Source organism: Thermobia domestica, unplaced genomic scaffold (genome assembly GCF_964235325.1).
Source record: "Thermobia domestica unplaced genomic scaffold, izTheDome1.hap1.1 HAP1_SCAFFOLD_855, whole genome shotgun sequence".
NCBI classification, from domain to species: Eukaryota; Metazoa; Arthropoda; class Insecta; order Zygentoma; family Lepismatidae; genus Thermobia; species Thermobia domestica.
In genome coordinates this window covers 53,678-73,866 of record NW_027656565.1, presented here as the reverse complement: position 1 = coordinate 73,866, position 20,189 = coordinate 53,678, and the positions used below count along the sequence as shown (strand labels likewise).

Here is a 20,189-nt window from a genome sequence, read left to right as displayed (position 1 = left end):
TACTTGAAGAGGATCTTTCTATTCGTGTGGGCAGCAGCAAACATATCCACAACTTGTTAAAGATCTGACGATTTCGCAATTTTCTTCTCAATATAAAGTAACACTAAGTTTTTCAACCTATCATGAGTCATTGACTTGCGTATACAAGTCTTTAATCTTTTCAAAGAAGAGAATGACCTTTCACATGCAGCACTAGAAACTGATATAATCACAGAGATGATACCTAGCTTGTAGGTTTCTAGGAATGCGTTTTTGTAGACACAAAGAAGATCAACGAAATTCGTTAAGGAATCAGCTTTCGTTTTCTTCTCGTCTTCATACAACTTAATTGTTAGAGCAATCCACATTATGCTTTATTTCTTGTTTAATTATGCTTTTTTAAAATTATGCTTTATTGTTAATTTCAATGATTATTTTACATTAATGGTGTATAATGTATATTTATTATACATCAAATATTCTAAATATCTTGATCTATTTATTGATATTTTTTTGCAACTAGTTTCTCTCATATTTAATGAACTTTCTACTTAATTCATTGTAAAGAGATGTGCTTTGCTCGAATAAATTTTTTCTATCATTTGTGTGCGCCTTACAGGTACATATATACAGAAAGGGAAAATAAAAGATGCCACCAAAAAGTACAGAAAGTGCTTAAGTTCAAAAAGTAAACATAACAATACAGTGATGACACCAGAGGGAGGCAAGGGGGCGAGCGCCCCCTAGTAGCTACTTCTGCCCCCCTGACTGCCACCTAGACTCCCCCCCCCAGACTCGTACAATCTTTAAACATTCTTCATGTAGTATTATATATCAGTATCATAACCAATCTCATTGACAAATTGTAGTCTACTTTCCATGAATTTACTATGTGGCAGATTAATCCCCAAGCTTTCTTCTTTGAGCGTCTGGGTATGCACGCATATTTCTGTTTTCTAATTTAGCCCCTTTTTAGGTAAATTTTAGTTATACTTCTTTCTTATGGTTTTTAATAATTGTGCCTAGCGAACAATAGTAGATTTGGTCGACTTGTTTTCTTCTCATTGGATCAACTTCGATTGGAAACAAAAGAAAGGTAAAACCAGTTACGTAACTTGTTTGTATTTGTCCAGGTTTGAAGTTTTCAGTTTCATATTTTGTTTTATTTAAAACTTTTTTTTTCTGAAACATTATTCTCGGCTTCCAATATTCAGAGGATGTGCTTATAACAGCTTAGTTTGCAACTACCAGGGCTTAATTTTTTGAAGGAGATAAAAAAAGTTGTGTTTTCCCTTCCTGCAAATGATAATAATAAATTTATGGAATTAAATTGATCCCCAATGAAACGTATTGTCAGAGTGCTGATCTTTAGATAGTAATTGGTTTATACTAGTGCTCCTTTACTTATTTTGTTTCAAAGTACTGACGTGACGTCTACCATATTGACTAGGAACTGCTGAAAAATTCGTAACCCAACCCAGGAGTGCACGTGGATTGGTGAAGTTTTACTTCTTCTTCCCTTCCCCCGAGAGTCAATATACTACCTTGTACAGTGCTCCAGCTTTTGCAGAAAAGTTAAAAAATTCTAGATTTCCTCGCACCACTGTTCGTAGCACTACCCCTATCAGAGCTAAAATGGCGTCTTTCAAGTGTTATTTAAGTTTGGGAAATAAGTACACGTAATAGTTAGACGGAGCTAAATCTGCGGAATAAGAATGATGATCTAGACATTGAAATTCTAGATTATGTAATGTCAGTTATGTTCGCAGGGGCTTAATGGACAGGTGTATTCTCCTGAAGGAACAGAATTCCTTTCTTTTCATTTTCCGCAGCGATGAACTTTGAATTTTTCTTTCAGTTTTGTAAGTAATGTAGAGATTCTGGATTAAATATCTGTCCATTGAGGAGGTAGTCTACCACTCCATTCTTATACCAGAAGAATGTTCCAAACAGTTTCTCAACCTATTTCTGTGTCTTGAACTTCTTGGGGTGATGGAGAAATGAGTGCTACTACTTCATTGACTGTGGTTCCGATTCAGGATCATAGTGGTACAACCATATTTCATCTATGGTTACTATTCGTCAGCGAAATTGATCAGCATTATGGTCAAATTGGAAGAATACTTCTCTTAATGCCGTTACCCTTTTATTCTCCTGACATATATTTTGGGAACCCATTATGCCGAGAACTTGCGCATACCCAAGCCATTCTGAATTATGCTACCGACGAGTTCCAAAGAAATGCCCAGAATCCCTGACACAAGTTTTGCTGAGAAGGTAAAAACTGAGAAAGCGTGGTGCAGACCTCAGACTATAATAAATATAAATAGCTTAAATTATTTTTGTCACACAAAAACTGGGGTGACCTAGGCCCTCCGGCCCCGGGCTATATCCACCACTGACTGAAATGCTGCAATTTTCAAGAATAATGTCACAAATTGCATCCATGATTCCAGGAAGAGTCATTGCTTTTTATCATCCTGGATGTAAAGCATAATTTGTTGAGAAATTGCTACGTTTATACTAAGCCACTTACTTCTTCACCACTATATATGACGGAGGAGAGTCCCGTGGTGTTTCACTGATTTCCTAATTAATTTACTTCGGTGACTTTCCTTGGTGGAACAAAAATGTTATAACAGTAAGGATCTGGATGTTCGTGAAATTATCTGTTTGGGCACACATAATCACTTCAGAGGCCTGAGAAACAATAAGAATTTCATTATTAATATGAAAATTTATATTTGTACATACAGAGATATGTTTTTGTAAACTACGGTTTCATTTCTCTACCTAGTACCTACACTCCTTCTGGATTGGACTACGACGTTTTCAGCAGCTCCTCGTAAATTCTCTCTCTGGCTCTCTCTCTCTCTCTACATATATATATATATATATATATATATATATATATATATATATATATATATATATATATATATATATATATATGTGTGTGTGTGTGTGTGTGTGTATATATATATATGTGTGTGTATATATATATATATATATAGCGAGAGAGAGCGAGAGATACATAGCATATAGACGAATGTGTTACTTGTAGCATACGCGAAAGTAGTTCAATTTATGTTTAGGCTTCAAAAGTTTCATTGAAAAATATTTCATGTGCAGACGTTACTTATTTGTTAGTTACAAATTTTATTTGAAATAAGTTTGATTTATAATCATATAGATCTAACATAAAAACAGCAACGAAATACACAATGCAATGTAAAATAAGTCAAACGTAATAAATATGTCATTTTTGGTATGGCAAATAGCCGCCCCCCGAAAATGTATCTGCCCCTCCTTTGCCCCCCTAATAACTTAAAGCTGGCGTCGTCACTGTAACAATATAGTATGGTGTTCTTGCATACTATTCATTGTTGGCGGAAAAAATTCTTCTTTTACTTTCTTTTCTCCACATCAAAGGATTACACCGAAAAGTTTACAGAAATGAAAATAAGCTTTTCATTGTTGCATTGTTATGTTCTCAATGATTTTGCATTGTAAATATTGGCTTTAAAAAATATTAACACAGTATGTTAAACTTTCAGTTAAAGAGAATTTTCCAAGAATTATGCTATATATTTTAAATTATGCTTTATGCTTTATTTTCTACAATTATGCTTTTAAAACTAGTTTCCCAATGTGAGTGCATTTTGGCGTTCACCCAGTGTCGTGACCATAGTGCTCTCAAACGGGTCGGGTACCCGACCCGACCCGACCCGACTCGGATCGGGTTAGTTCGGGTCGGGTCAACTCGGGTCGGGTTGTCGGGTCGGGTGAGTCGGGTCAGTTCGGGTCGGGTTGTCGGGTCAGGCTACTCGGGTCGGGTTGTCGGGTCGGGTCAGTCGGGTCAGCTCGGGTCGGGTTGTCGGGTCGGGTTATTCGGGTTAGGTCGGGTCGGATTATTCGGGTTAGCTCGGGTCGGGTCAACCGGGTCAGCTCGGGTCGGGTTATCGGGTCAGGTCAATCAGATCGGATCACGGTTCTTGTCAGTCGGGTCGGGTCGGGTCATCGGTTCGGGTCAGTCAATTCGGGTCACGGATCGGGTCGGATCGGTCTTCAACCCGACCCGACCCGACCCGTTGAGAGCACTAGTGTAGATATATCCAACATACTACCTACCTGGTTGTGGCAGTCCAGTTACACTGTGAACTTGCGTATGGGCAGAGTGAACATGGGACCTCCACAAAGCGTCATAAGGGCGTGTATGCTGTACGAGTTGGAGTTAAACGCCGCTGCAGAGTGTCGGAAGATATCCTAGGACTTTGGTGAGGGTGTCATGACTACGCGGACAGTACAGCAGTGGTTTAACAAGTTTTAGGACGATGACCAAAAACTCGAAGACGTACCACGTGACGGAAGACCAACGTGCAAAATGGAAATCTTCAATCAACAATTGAGGTGAACAGTGGCGACATGTGAGAAATGAGACTATAATTCAGTATGAGTGGAGAAACTATTCGGCAGCATCTTCAACTTGGGAAGCACTAAAAGTTGGGTCGATGGGTCGAACATGATTTGACTCCGGGCCAGAAGGCAACGCGATCAGGCACTTGTGTTTCTCTGCTGTGTCATTGGTCGACATCCTATGAACCGGTTCCAAAACAGACCAAACTAGCTCTGCACCAAAAGAAGGTCCTCCTGTGTATTTGGTGAACTGCTCGCAGCATCGTGCATCGGAAACTGCTACCATCTGGTCAGAGCATCAATACAACTGTGTACTATGAGCAGTTGAGCCGTGTTCAGGAAAAACTCTAAACTCTGGAGCCAGCACTTGTGAATCGCAAATGGGTCCTCCTGTTACAGGACAACGCCCCACGTTGCTAGGAGAATCCGGGACACCATTCTGCGTCTTGGATGGGAAACATTATAACATCCGTTATCTCCCCGAACATTGCACCATCCGATTATCACCTGTTCCATTCCTTGGACAATCACCTTAGAGGACGCCAGTTCAAATCCCTAGTGGAGGTGCAAAATGCACTTGATACCTTCTTCGCTTCACGGCTTCGGTTCTACCGCGATGGCATGCTTTGTATTCCCGAACGTTATCAGAAGGTTGTCGATGCTGATGGGGACTATTTAAGATCTTCCAAGGTACGTCTTAGGTGACATATCGATGTTCGAAGATGGTGGTGAGAAAGCGATAGAACTTTCCTTGTTACCTTTATAATTACTTTGCAATGTCTCATTACAATGTATGACCCCATACATGATCTAGAGTAAGTTTTCTTTAATGAATCGAATAGAGTAAGTTTTCTTTAATGTAATGTATTCTGTTTTGAAGAAAATGATAATATAATTCGGTAATAATTGGAAGAAATGGCAACTATTTCGTTTTCATTTAAGATTACAAATGACAAATAAATGAAGTGTATTCCAGAATTCAGTTAGAAAACTCGATTTTCGTTTTGCTACTATCAATGTGCTTTTAATTCATTTCGTTGTTTTCAATGTGTTATTAAATAAATAATTTCCTCTCTATAATACTTCAATCTGTCAGAATCTAAAGAGTCCCAATTACAACTTATATACTGGAGTAGAGTAGAGCTATAGGAGAGAAATAAACGATAAGAAAGTGCATTTTAGATACGAGGAAAACCTTGAATGAGAAAGTGATTGTCTGTACTATTTTTCTAGATAAAGGTCAAACGTTGTATGATTAGGACCATCAGCTCAGTAAGCATATCCTTATGACTTAGTCTAGGTTGTAGAGCTGTACTTACATGGATATTCGTGTATGCAAGCTCCAAATTATTGTTTCACTTCTTTGGATCCTGTGTCTTAAGACTAGCTTTCACTGGTGCTGAAGGAGTCTTATGTAATTCTCTCATCTTATGAAAACACATATAGATTGATTTGTTCTGTTTTCCCACCTTGTAGAGTGTTATCCCTTCTGTCTGATGACGATCGATAGATCTGATGTTTTGATAAGAAAATTCTAATCAAGTCTCACTTAAATTTATATGCGTGAGTTTCTGGAATATAGAAGCGTTGTTCTGAAACTCCTTACAGGTGACTCTGTATGAGAGAGCTCAATTGAAGGAAAAATCGAGTGATACGTAAACATGACAGAAAAAAGGTTATGTGTGTGCCTAAACACATAGAGACAAATGTGGTTCAACACTGATTCAGCATTATAACTATTGAAGATACATATTTAGAAAATACAATCATCTCAAGGTCAAATCTAAAAGAGATCATCTGTTACCTTGGTAGAAGATAGTGCGAGCGGTCCCGGGTTCGATTCTCGGTGGTGTCACTCGGTCGAAAAAGTGTAACACACTTTTTCAGGCCAGCCACCCTGAATGAGGTTTTCCTGGGTTTTCCTCATTCACACCAGGTAAATTCGGGGGTGGTACCTAACTTATAGGTCCCAGGCCGCTTCCTTCCTTCCCCAATCCTTTCTTCCTTCCCTTTCTCCGGATCGTGTGCTCGCCGAGGGACGTCATCCCTCAAATCGTGAAGGGCTAACTGGCCTTAGATGCCGAAAGCCCAGAAATCTAAATCCTAAATCCCTAAATCCCTTGGTAGTATATAAACGCGCAATTAAATATATAATATCGTTGACTTCTAGAATATTGATCTCACTTATATTATCCTAATATTTAATTTGATTTCAATCATAATCAGGGGTAAAAGTGAGTGGGAACGCGGGAGGCTATCGTCCCCCTATATCCAGTAGATATTTCTGGCGTCCCTCACTTTCTAAAGAAAAGTACAATGGGCAAAGATACACATGGGTGATGGTGTGCCGCCGTGCGTCCCCCTACCTTTTCAGATCCACTTTTACCCCTGATCATAGTCGCTAATTGGAAATGAAACTCGATTCCCTGTTATGACTAAAATAAATTCAATGGCTACGTATTTTGAGTTTAGTTGATGTGTTATTCTGACGATTATTTATAGGTATTCCAGAGTTGAAAATGCCACCATTGGAACCTTTTCAAGTTCCACAAGTTCAACTGACTTCATCAGGAAGTAACAAAGGATACAACATGATAATCAGAAATATTTGGCTCTCTGGCCTTGGGGACTTTCAAATAAAGTTTTTAAAGTAAGTATGCATTAATTAATTAATTAATTAATTAATTTAACACACTACTCAATAAGTTCGTAGGATGACATATATAGCCTATGTCGCAACTATACACAAATCTATATGATGTTTAGGAATTACTAACATTCAAATGATAAGTGTCAAATTTCATAACAATCTGTTTAGTTCACAAGTTGCAATGGTTTTAGTGACGCTACATTGGTGCTTTTCAAAACAATGGAAAAATCTGAATTTCGTGTGTTGATAAAGCATTGCTGTTTCATCGGAAGAAATTACCGTTCAAGCAAAGGAATGACCTCACAAGTATTATTTGGGCTCCATTTCATTCGAGATAAATGGCATAGGAGTAGTTTATTTGTTTTTAAACGTGGCCATACGAACATCGATTATGATAAAGGTTCTGATCGCCAAATTCGACAGTTGTTCCAGAAAACATAGAAAAATCCAGAAAATAGTTTTGGTCAATCGTAAATTAAAGTTGCATGAGATAGCTGACACCTTAAAGATATCAGAAGTCAGTGTGTTCAGCAATTTGCAGAAACATTTGATCATGAGAAAGGTCTGTTCGAAGTGGTACAGCGTTTGCCCACAGTCGACTAAGCACAACAACTCGTTGACATTTTAAGGAGCTGTTTGGAGTTGTTTGAGCGCGAATAAAAAGAACGTTTCATGCGGTATATGACAATAGATGAAAGTTGGATACATCAGTACACTCCAGAGTCAAATCGGCAGTCAACTGCGTGGACAGTAACAGGATAAAGCAGCCCAAAGCAACCATAAGGGAGAATCTCAACTAGTAAGGTTTGAGCCTGTGTGTTTGGGAAAGTTCACGGGATTATATTCATTGATTACCTTGAGAAAGGAAGAACCATCAATAGTGAATATTATATGGCGTTATTTGTGCGTTTGACGGCACCACTTCTGAAGAAACGACCCCAAATAAAGAAGAAAATGTGCTCTGTCACCAATACATGCATTGAACCACAAGTCGATCGTAACAATGGCAAAAATTACACGAATTGCACTTTGAATTGCTTTAACATCTACCATACTCTCCAAATCTGGCTCCCAGACTACCCGTTTTGCAGACCTAAACCAAATGCTCCAGAAAAAGAGATTTAGCTTCAGTAAAGAAGTGATTGCTGCAAGTGAAGCCTATTTTGAGACCCAAGATACAAAAAATGCATTGAAATATCAGGCAAGCGTTGGAATGAATGTATGACTCTTGAAGGACAGTATGTTAATGAATATAGTGGAATTTTGCCTGAAAGTTCTTGTTTTATTAGTCATTCTACGAACTTATTGATTGTTTAAGGTTTTTTTTTTTAAAAAAAAGCTATTTTCGAGTAATGACGCGATAACTTAAACGATTACAATTTCCTTTTCAACTACCAAAATTAAATTTAATAATTACAAACTATACATATCTCTTCCGCTTGGGAGGAGCTTTGATCACCGTAAGACTTCCTGGCTATGTTACTGAACGAGATACAGAAATTAGTAATAATTTATTTTTCTGCTTAATCACTATAAGTAATTCTTACACTTCTAGTTAAATAATTTAGTGAACTGACACTAGCTGACGATTCAATTCTTTCAATCAGTGCAACATACAGTTTAAATAATAAAGTCTTTATAGTGCAGTCAAATTACCAAAAAATAACGAATAAATTAGTAACAAGCTGAAAGTTAGTACAGATGTTGGTAATGATATTCTAAACAACATACTAAAAGTGCCCTGAAATCCTACGTGATCTTCGCCGCCATATTTGAAAATGGCCGCCGGAAGTGTCAAATGAACAATACCCAGATAAAAATAGTAATATCTTCGCTATGGTTGAACATAAAGAGATAAACTTAGTGTCGTTTTATAGAACATAGATAAGAAAATAGTTTTACGGAGAAAAAAGTTTTCATAAAATGAACACGTTTAGAAATATTTAGCTCTAAATTCTAAAATTCTGATATTTACCGTCAAACTGACTTACAATTTTATTGAACTTTGGAAGTAATTATTAACAATTAAAATTTGACATAGATGTTGGTCAAGATTATTTAAATGACATACTAAAATCCCACAACTTCTTCGTTCGTCATATTGGAAAATGTCCAAATGTTCGAAGTAATTGAAAGATAATATTTATTAAAGTGAAATACAAAATCTCGACTGGGCTAAATATTTGAGATACTGTCAATGCAATCGACCCGAAGTCAATTGAGACCAATGCTGGTGGGAGGGGAGAAACATTATGACGTGTTTAAGGTTGTCGTCCGCCATCTCGGAATCAACTTCTTTATTTTAAGTAGCGACATGGTCGTGTGGTATATTATACAACATCCTCGTTTGGAGAGAAACTCAACGGTAAGGTTATTTTTCCAAAACCTGCAATAGTTTTGAAGTTGTTAATAGATTTAGGATAGTTATGTGAGAAATGCTGTGAAATGTGATGTATGAAGTTTCGAATTAAAGGGTAAAGTAAGAAAGATAAGCTTTGTAACATCTCACATTACTTATTATTTAATAACCAGGAAAGGAGAGACCTAACACGCATAAGAAATACAAACACATGACATGTTCAGCACAAAGTTCTCAAAAACTTTGCAAAACGAAGATGAAGAAGTGCATTCTGTAATATTTGTAATGTTATATTTATCCACTTGACGAATGTCTGATATTTGATGCTGTGATTTCATTGTTCAAACATCTTTGGAAATATAATTTTTTTTTAAATTCTTTTTTGAGTGGTGTTTGAGGCTGACATTTATTTTTGTTGTTTTAGTAACAAATTCCATGCCTCCTTTTTTTTTTTAAAGATTACGATCATAGAGTAAGGAAACTTCTTGTCCTTTCCAGGTAGGAAATTTATATACTGACAACTAATGAAACTGTGCGTTCATAGAAAAGTCGAGCGAAATATGTGTTATTTTAATTTAGGTTTGATAAATCCCAAAAAGAGTAGCAGTTAAGAGTGTTGAATATCGACACCATCATGGTTTCTCAGCCCTTTAATTTATGTGAAGAAACATTCTATTTATTTAAACACAAAACAAACTATTTGCTGAGCGAAACAATATGTTCACATAAAAGCTACATACGTGTTACTGTTTCGCCAACTAACACGTATGTAGTTTTTTAAGTGAATATATTGTTTTACTCAACAAATAGTTTGTTTTGTGTTTAAGTATATACAAAGCAAAGCTTCTACTTGTGGAAAATATTCTATTTATTCTTTGAAATAAACGAGAATTTTAACAAGTTTATTTTATGGTACTGATTTATTTTTTTCTGATCTTTAAATGTATTCTATGCGAAATTTAACTACTATATTATGTAATTTTAATATATATAAATAAAAACTAAAGCAATATTACATTAATGTTAGAGATTAATATAAGAATTATAATGATATAAGAACATTTTTAAAGCAAGTGATACTTGAGTAGGCAAGGAGGAGGAGTAAAATCATACAACCAAAATCCTGCCCATTTAAAAGAAAAATACTTCCTCATATAAATCAATGGGAAAAAAAGTGGCAATTCATCCTCCAAGAAAACACACACACGCTTCCTTTCATTAAAGTCTATTTTCGAAAGCTACTCTGAAACGATGGCGTGTCGTTTGCCACAACTTGATTTTGGTGTAGTTTGTCACAATAATTTTATTACGGATATATCGGCTCCTATTACACTGAAGATTAGCACATACCTGACGAAACAGCTAAATGTTGCTAGGCGCTCAGGCCCGCAATCAGAGGGTCGGCTAGGGCCCCCTAAACTTTTCGTGGCCCCTCCAGACCTCTATATAAAATGCGATTTTGTAATTATTAATTGGGTGCACTTTAAATCGGCGTTTGCCTCTGCGTCTTTTCTTCTTTATATAAGAAACTGCAGCTAAAACCAATAATTCTTCGATAACCTTCATGTCTTCTCATAAGAAACCAACTGAAGCAGGTCATTCTCATTCTACACTTCTGGCGAGGGAAATGAAAAGACCTGGAAACCCTGACTGGCTCATAGTATGATTTACAACTCTGGTGAAAGTAAAATTACCGAGTAGCCACTTAGGTCGCGTTCGCTGTGGGGGGTAACGCATTATAAACGCTTTCTCGACTAGCCAGAGTCTAAGAGGAAAAATGATATTTTGTTCAAGGAAGATTTGTAATTCCATATCCCCCACTTTCTTCTGCATAATAACATTAGTTAACTATTTTCAATTGAGGTTATGTTTTAAATTATTGTTTCGTCATGAACAATAATATGAAATGAAAAGCTTAAAACATAAAGTATGTAAGCAATAAATCATGTGTTGTGCAATGTATAAAGAAATCTTAAATGACTCGATGGTCTAACAATTTTCTAATTTTAATATACGTAACTTAAAATTCATTTTTTACTGGAGATATAAATTATTTCAACCAATAATTATAGAACGATATAAATGTAATGGTGTAAATTTGGTGATTTGTTTATAGTACAATCATTCTAGATCTTTTCCTAGTCATTTCTGTTGCGTCCATCTTTCTCCAGAGTAAAAATATAGACTACTCAAAGCCATGCACCTTACTAAAACAAATGAAAGAAATGAGAAATTAAGACATTTTTTTTTAGAGATTATACCAAAAATGTAAGATTTTAGCAGATGTTCATTAATTTCTCTCAAGAGAATAAGTAAATATTGAAGTTGACTGTATTTACACTGCCACCAAAAACTCGCTGAACATACTGATAGAGTAGCATCCTCCTTATTAAATACTCCGCTTGTCAAGATATCTCTGGGGACAATTTGACTTTGTATTTACATAGTTACTTATTTACTCACAGAGTACACACGCGTCTGGTGTTTGCTTGTGGAAGCCTTATGACTCTTCTTTGTTATTCACTTTGCTTATTATTTACTCCTTGTAGTATGTAAGTTTTATTATTGTGATTTGTTAAATTGTTAGCCTTAAACTAGATGTATATTTATGTATAAACTTTATATGTATTTGCCATAGGAATTATTGTTTAGTGTGTTATGGATTTTCCAGGAGTTCCCTTAAAGGAAAAAGCATGGTAGGTGGTACCCGAGGGCCCGTGAGCGTCCCAGTCCAACACTGCCTTAAGCCGTATCCTCACTATGGTTACGTTACATCACATTTTTTAAATATGTCTGAAATGTATTCTTATTTCTTCCAGTTTCGATCCTCGGAAATTGGTGATGCAATTGGAGCTAACTATCCCACACATTGTGTTAAGTGCTGATTATAATATAAACATCAATCTTTTATTGGTTCCTATTCAGGGTCAAGGAAATATATTCGGAAACTTTAGTGAGTATTATTAAAATTTCATTATTTCTTACAAAATCTCTTTCTTCCTTATAATTAATTACAGTTTTTCTGCATTTAACATGTATATGTTTAACAGAACACTTAACATACGTGTTTTAAGGAAACACTTCAATTAAAAATAAAATCCTTCAATATGCCTGTGTTTATCTTGTACCTCTAGAAGAACAAAATCTGTTTTCAAAATCTTGGCTATCCACCAAGTTTTAAAAGATCATATTCTGACAACCGTACGTAAGAACGTCTTATTACTTTGGCTCTAAATAAATATCTTCATTGGCTAAAGAAAATTCAAATTTGCTTAATTTAATTTAAACTGTGTGTAAAAGTGTAGAGCTTTTCAAACAGAAATGTGTGGCCAGGTTTATTTTGAATAAGATTGTAAGTAATCGAGGAGTTAATTTCCCAGAGTAAACTAACAGATCTTGTTTATATGCTTCATGAAAACAATAAGAAAGTTCATCTTGCACTTTGTATATGTTGCGTTTGTAAAGGTATGAACATGTATATCTCGTAGTAACTTTGAAATATCAGTAAATAATTCAACAAACGTTGCACACATCTGAATTTGATCGAAATACATGAAACGTTTACGTAGCTATGCTGAAAGATGTTTTCTCATGGGACCTAAATGTGCAAGTTATAACGGACAAACACAATGCCTCAAAAGTTAACAAGAGAGAAATCGGTAAACCTTGCGAGTTTTTCATACCAAGCTAATGTTCCACTTCTCTAATATACGCAGTTGCATAGTTATGTTCGCGCTAAGCAAGTCACTATCACGAAATCTGGTGAACGTAACTATCGCCCGCGCATATCTTTGTTTCAGCAAAATGCCACATAAAGTTCCTTCTTGTTTCTATGCCAATTACTTTCTAATCAGATGATGGATTCGGACTAAATAACTTTCGATCTTCCACAGTGTTATTATATATAATACAACATTGAAAAGTTCGTCTTGTTCTGATGTGATCAATGGATGTGTAAAATGTGTTGTATTCCATTCCGAACACTCTATATAGTGCAGTCAAAATAAGGTTTGAGGAAGACATTTAGAATAAAAAGATAGAACCTTCTGGAATTTGTTCCTGATCTTTTCCTCATTAGCCTCCAGAAAATCCAAAAAGTCCAGTTGTGGGTTTTCCGCCATTTTGAATAAATAGTCTGCCATCTTGGATTTCTCACATGCCACAAACTTCTAAACGAATTAACGTACAAGGAGCATTCTTTCTTTATTATACTTCTAATATTATAGGCAATGCAACAAGTTATTATCACTTTTCTCCGAGTAACCATTTTGCATAACTTTAGGATAAAGTGAAAAATTGGGATCTGCATTAGGGGATATATTCTTTTCATTGCCTCATACAACTTAACACAGTAGACGTATGAAAAAAGTGCTCGAATAAAAGTTGTTGGAAATTTTATAAGCTTTACAATGACGTTTATATTGTCACTATATACAATGTCAGAGATGAGCAATAAAGCTTCAAACGTTATCGGACTCTGCATAATTTGTGTAGAAACATATGAATGAATCATTTAACATAAAGAAAAAAGATATTAATGATTTCAGACGGCTTTTCATTGCAATTTTCAATGAGTATCAACAGGTTGAAAGTTCGGCTAGTTTAATAAATAGTTTGTAAACAGTGGCGTCAGCAGGGGGTGCACAAGAACCCTGAAAATAGATTTTCGCATTATGTTTTTGTATGTAAGTCTATGTATCAATTGAAATTAGTATTTGAGATAAACTTTTCAAAAAGAGGATAAAACTATTGAAATATTTTGGACTAATGTTGTTATCCCGCAAAATATCCAGTTGCGTGTTTCCCGCCTTTTGGAATACAAAGCTCTAGTCCAGTGCAATACGACAAAAATCGATCAAACTTAAGATGTTTTTTTTTTTTAAAAAAGATTAAACCTGTTAGAAAATATTATATGTATTGGCATTATACTAAAAGAGCTCTAGTTGGTGGTTTCCTGCCATTTTAAATAAGCAGTACGCCACCTTGAAATTTTCCCCAGCACGTAGTTTTTGCCTTATGGCACTTAAGCCAATAAACGTAAAAGTATCATTTTTTCTTTATTATACTTCTAGTATTATAGGTTATATAATAAGTGATCACTTTTTCCGCGTTGGCGTTACCAAAAGTTCAGTGTACCTCAAAGTTTTATCTATTAGTGCTTGAAAATATAAATTTAGGAAAAAATAAAAGTGCTGATTTAAACAAGGGATTAATTATTAAAAATTAATAAAAATATACTTACTGGAATTATTTGAGATGCATTTTATATCCGATTTACAGCAAATACTATCACATCCTGTTATGGAAAACCAACAACTAGAGTTTTGGGACTGTTTTAGCATTTTATATATATATATATATATATATATATATATATATATATATATATATAACATATTCTAAGAGGTTTAATCTTTTTTTAAATATATTTCAATGGACACATAGGCTTACATACAGAAATATAGTACGAAAATTTACTTTTAGGGTTCTTGTGCACCCCCTGCCGACGCCACTGTTTACGAACTATTTATTAAACTATCCGAACTTTGAAACCTGTTGATACTTATCAGGAACTGCAATGAAAAGCCGTCTGAAATCACTATATATCTTATTCTTTATGTTAAATGATTCATTCATATGTTTCTACAGAAATTCTGCGGAGTCCGATCACGTTTCAAGCTTCATTGCGCATCTCTGACATTGTATATAGTGTTATATAACTTTTATTCTAGCACTTTTTCCATATACGTATAGACTTGTTTAAAGCATTCATGCGATTCTCTGCTTAATGGTCGCTTCGGGACCGAGGCTATATAAGACATAGACACACAGTTTAACGTAGGATTCGAAACACATCATCTCATAGTAAATCAAGCACAAGTTATGTGACAAAGGAGCGATTATTAGCTATTGAAACATGATGGGACTCACTCTCCAAAGAGGAAATGAAATCAGCCAATTGTGAAACTACTTTTGCTAATTAACCCTACATTAATCGCAATCTTGTGACCTCTAATATTTGTCGTAATGTATCAAATTAATATAATTATTTTTCTTACCACTTTTACATAATTATTATTTATTTATCATTTTCATATTTTAACGGTGATTTGTCTTAAATAATTCAAACACATAAATTTGATGTATACCTTTTTCTTCATTTGAATATAAAATTACAATTCAAAATAATGTAAAAACTGTTAGATATGCTATATTTTTTAAAGAAAACAAGAGTCGTAAGTATCAAACTGAAACACTGGAAAAATATTTTTATGAATATTTTATTTTTAATCCCAATTTAAAGTACTGTATAGATAAAGTATTCTTAGCTTATAACATAACATTTATTACGTCTTTGCGTCTTTCTGTATTTCCTAAGTACTTTGCTGCTTCAAAATTAAAATCTTTGTTCTGAAGGTAAGGCACATTACCCAATCAGAAAAAGAAGTATTTTGTAGGTGATCCTTAAGCACAAATATATTTATATTCAGTTGGTAATAAATCTTGATAATTTCATTTGCTTTCTGCAACCACATTTTTTAAAGAAAAAAATTTGATCTAATAGCATATCACAAAACTTTTCGTGTATTGCACAGCCCCACCTGTCCTATTAGTTGTAATATAGGAATGCATTTACTCATCTTTTATTACGTATCGCGCGGTCGTCAAGTATAAGAATTCACATGAGAACCAAATATACGAAGACCCATAAAGTGCCTAAATTTTTTACACCATCTCCACAAATCTCGCAGTGTCATCTTCTCTACCTGTAAATGATTCGGCTAGTTAAAAATATCGAATAGAAACTTGATTTCATTCAAAGCGACACCACCTACATCACATTCTTTTGTAAAACCACTACGTACAGTACTGATAAACTGATGCGTGTAATGAAAAACATTCTGAAGTTTCATCGTTATAGAAGTTTCTCCAATAATCTATTTGCGTCCGTATGTTTCCGTCTCAAGAACTTTTATCACTACCGACGTATTGAAATTATTAGACTCACGTTCAAAAAAATGCAAAGTTGATATTGCAGTCCTAATTTTGGAGTTATAGAACACGTAATTTAATGGTTAAACCCCCAATATATTAATGGTTAAACCCTTCATTTGTTTACTCTACAGTTGAAGTGGTAATATCACCGTTGGACACCAGATGGCATTAGTGTGGCGGGGAGAGTTCTAAAGTTGTGTTTTAGTAGCAGACAGCTATTGTGGTTTCCATCAACAACAGCTCGAATAGGCCAGTTTAAAGTGATCGTGACGTGTTTTGTGTATTATTTTTTTTAATTCTCTGAAGTCCTGTAATCGCGGCATAATGGGAAAAGACAGAGCAATTTCTCCGCGTATAGTGGAAGTCAGTGGCGTATTTAGGGTGCTTCCGGGCTTAAGCCCCCCTCCCCGAAATTTTACTTACTATAATAATTTAATGTATATGAAATATCTTGCAAAATTTTCACATTTTCAGGCAAAGCCCACCCCCTGAAAGTTAGCAAAGTTCCCCGAAACAAAATGGTAAATACGCCAGTGGTGGAAATTATCAAAACATTTTGGTGGAAGGAAGATTGACAACGACAATTGTTAGTAGAGTTGGGGTAGAGCGAAATCTGTGAGTAGAACCTCTGTTGCAATAAACAAGAAGCAAATGTATAAGCAAAATACCGTTGGGAAGTGTGGGCAGAAAGCAAAGCTGTCGCCAAGAGGTAGAAAACTAACAAAAATTGGCTGTGGGAAACAGAAACGCAACTTCTAGAGACTAGCATAAAAATGCCTGCGCATGGTGCAGACATTTCGTCTGGAAGTATTCGAAGGATTCTTTGTGCTGAATGAATAGAAGCACGCAGTCCAAGAAAGACAACAAAAGTTATTCCAATCATGGCAAAGAAGCGCCTCGAATGGGCACGAGGCCTAGAATTGGACTGCTGATAATTGAAGAATAACGTGTTTCAGTGAGAAATCATGTGTCTTCGTGTCAGATGAATATTCACAATATGTGCGACGTCGGCCTGGGGAGGAATTCAAGTTGGAATGTGTCCAACAAACCGTGAGGCATCCTACTTCAGTCATGGTATTGGGTGCGATGTCTGTCTTCATGCCTGGGAAACTGTACATAGTAGAGGTAACAATGAAGCACGACCAATACTTACAAGTTCTTCAAGGAGAACTGCTTCCCCAGACTGCAGTCTGGTTTGATGACGCACACTTCATCTTTATGAATGACTAGCAGCGTTCACCCCGCTTCGCTGCGGTCACCCCGGAACGCAATAAACTTTGTTACTTAGATAATTTTTACTTTTTCGCTTTCAAATTGCAGTAAATGTTAACATTATAGCGCCTGTCATTTATGTTAACCCGCCGAGTGACACGGTCATGCGGGTTGCATATAAATACGTTTATTTTTATACCTATGATGAACTAATAACAAAGGATTTCTACGTATGGACACTTGAATGGTCAATTATCTCAAGACACTGGTAATTAAAAATTAAAGTGATATGATAAAAACCATCTAGGGTCCAAATCCTAATAACCCCCCAAAAATGAAAGAAATTGGTTCAGCCGTATTAGCGTGATGAGCTAACAAAGGATTTGTGCGTTCTCTTTTATAATATAGATGGATCCCCATGTTACCGTTCCAAAGCTGTGACAAAATTCTTTTGAGGACAATTAAATCTGTGTTCTTCAGTGGCCGGGCAATAATCCTGATATTAACCCGATTGAAAACCTTTGGAGCTTTATGAAGTAAAAGCTAAAGAAGAAGCACCTTACAACCAAACATTAATTGATCGAGGAGATCAACAATTTGTGGTATCATGATGCTGAATTGAAGATAAAATATGCTAAACTCGTACATAGTATGCCACAAAGGATAAAAGACTTAATAAAGAATAAGGCATTTGATATGAAGTAATAATCTTTGTGTGAGAGATCATTTTCTTGTAACTATTCCATTTCATTTTTTGTTTCCAATTTGGATATATACACTGTATAGTAATTATATTTGAATTCACGTTCGCATTTATTTTATTGATATTGAAAATCATGTGCCACACACACTAGTAATTAGGGCAGGGTAACGTGTTTAATGAACCCATATTCGTTTATTTTTTTGCGTATTGTTTATACACAAAGTGTCGTAGCAATTCTTCATGTCTTTTGCACTCATCTGACATGTTCTTACTAGCACTTTTGATATTTCATGATCAAAGGTTTGGAGGGATCTGTGCCCCACCTAACCGTTTTTTCCAGGAAAATACAAAACACGTATTCCCTAATTTCACGTCTGCAATATCTGTGTACAATTTCGTTCACTTTGGTCCACTTGTTTTTGCCTTTCGGGCGTCAACTTTCAAAATTTTGGATGAGGGCTTTTGCCCCTAAAGCCGTTTTTCCGCAAAAAATAAAAAAGCACTGATTTGTTTACTTTATGTGTAGTATCTGCCTGCCAAATTTTATCAAAATCGGAGTGTTACACTTGGGAAGTGTTACTTGTTAGAATTATAACAACAACTCATTGCCCACAGTTTGGACACTGACTCAAAGTAATCTGATATAAAAGAACCTCAAAAGGGAAAAAAATAGGTTTATTAAAAAGTGCTTGAGGTTTGAAAGAGACAGCTTCCAGGACTCACGCTGGATACGTCCCTGAGTCAATGCATTATATTTGTTTCTTGCAAAACATGATTATTAGATGCGTAATATGTAAAATTATATCATAGTTTGAGTTTTAATAGGTCTTTCCTTAAGACATTCATATTACCCAGCGTTCTGCCTGCCTGTTTTATGTCGGATAAGCGAAACTCTACTGTATTTCCAAAGATAGCATATACACAGGGGCTAGAGGTCTGCACGGGCCGGAATTTTTAGAACGGACCCGGCTTGTCCCCTTTAATTTATAATTTATAGGCATTTGCGGATTAAGGGCAGAGCCAATGGAGCCCAGGCTTCGGGGCCCCAAGCTAAGGAGGCCCTTTAAAATTCCTCTGTTTAATACTAAAATATAGTAATCAACTTATTATATTATAGGCTTCAGACCGATGCTAATTTTTTTCCCGCTCGTTACGCTAGATTTAAGTCTTTCCATCACCAGCATTTGACTGTTAATAATGAGTGCAATTATTTAATTGTTAATAATGAATTTAACTAAACTAATTATTGTAAACTTGGAGTACATTCAAATATTACAGCATAGTTCTCGTAGTTCCATAAGCCTATGAGGCTGTGGAATTCAGCGAAGAAAATGTATGCACTGGAACTATTCTTAACATAGAGCCCCCTTAAAATAGTCGGCTCTAAGTCCCCAAAAGCCTTAATCCGCCTTTGTCTATAAGCAATATTTCACGAAAAGCTGGCATTTTTTAACAAATGTGTTCGTCATCAAGTTTTCATAAAGTAGTCCCTTTCTCCTTTAAGTAATTTCAGAGGCCACGGTGTTTCAGTGGTAGAGCGTTCACCTCTGGCGCATGGAGTCCTTGGTTCGATCTATGCTCGCGCCAGGTGAACCTTGTGCTGGACAAATACTGTGTGCGTGGGTTTTCTCGAGGTTCTCCCGTTTTATCCCACTTTCTTCATTCGACCATTTCATTCATTTCTTATCATCACTGTCTCCTTTAGCCTAAACGTGGGACGTCAAACTTAAAGATTTCATTTCAAATCATTTCAATCAAAAAACAGTTGCAGGTAGTATGTAATTTCGAATAAAACAAACTACTATATACAATTCTGAGTATATTACTCTTTTATAAAATTCTCGCCAACCTTATTTCTAAATCGAAGGGTAAGA

General features: G+C 35.6%; 1 protein-coding gene across 1 annotated transcript in view; it reads left to right on the top strand.

Moving 5' to 3' along the window:
- Positions 1-6,897: 6,897 nt before the first annotated feature.
- LOC145677416 (circadian clock-controlled protein daywake-like) overlaps positions 6,898-20,189 on the top strand; it is a gene marked incomplete at its 5' end in the record, with an annotated part of 29,087 nt that continues 15,795 nt past the window's right edge. Inside the window, 2 exons of the mRNA XM_081747913.1 lie at positions 6,898-7,045; positions 12,224-12,357. Coding sequence (XP_081604039.1) covers positions 6,898-7,045; positions 12,224-12,357 — 282 coding nt within the window. The remainder of the gene's footprint in view (positions 7,046-12,223; positions 12,358-20,189) is intronic.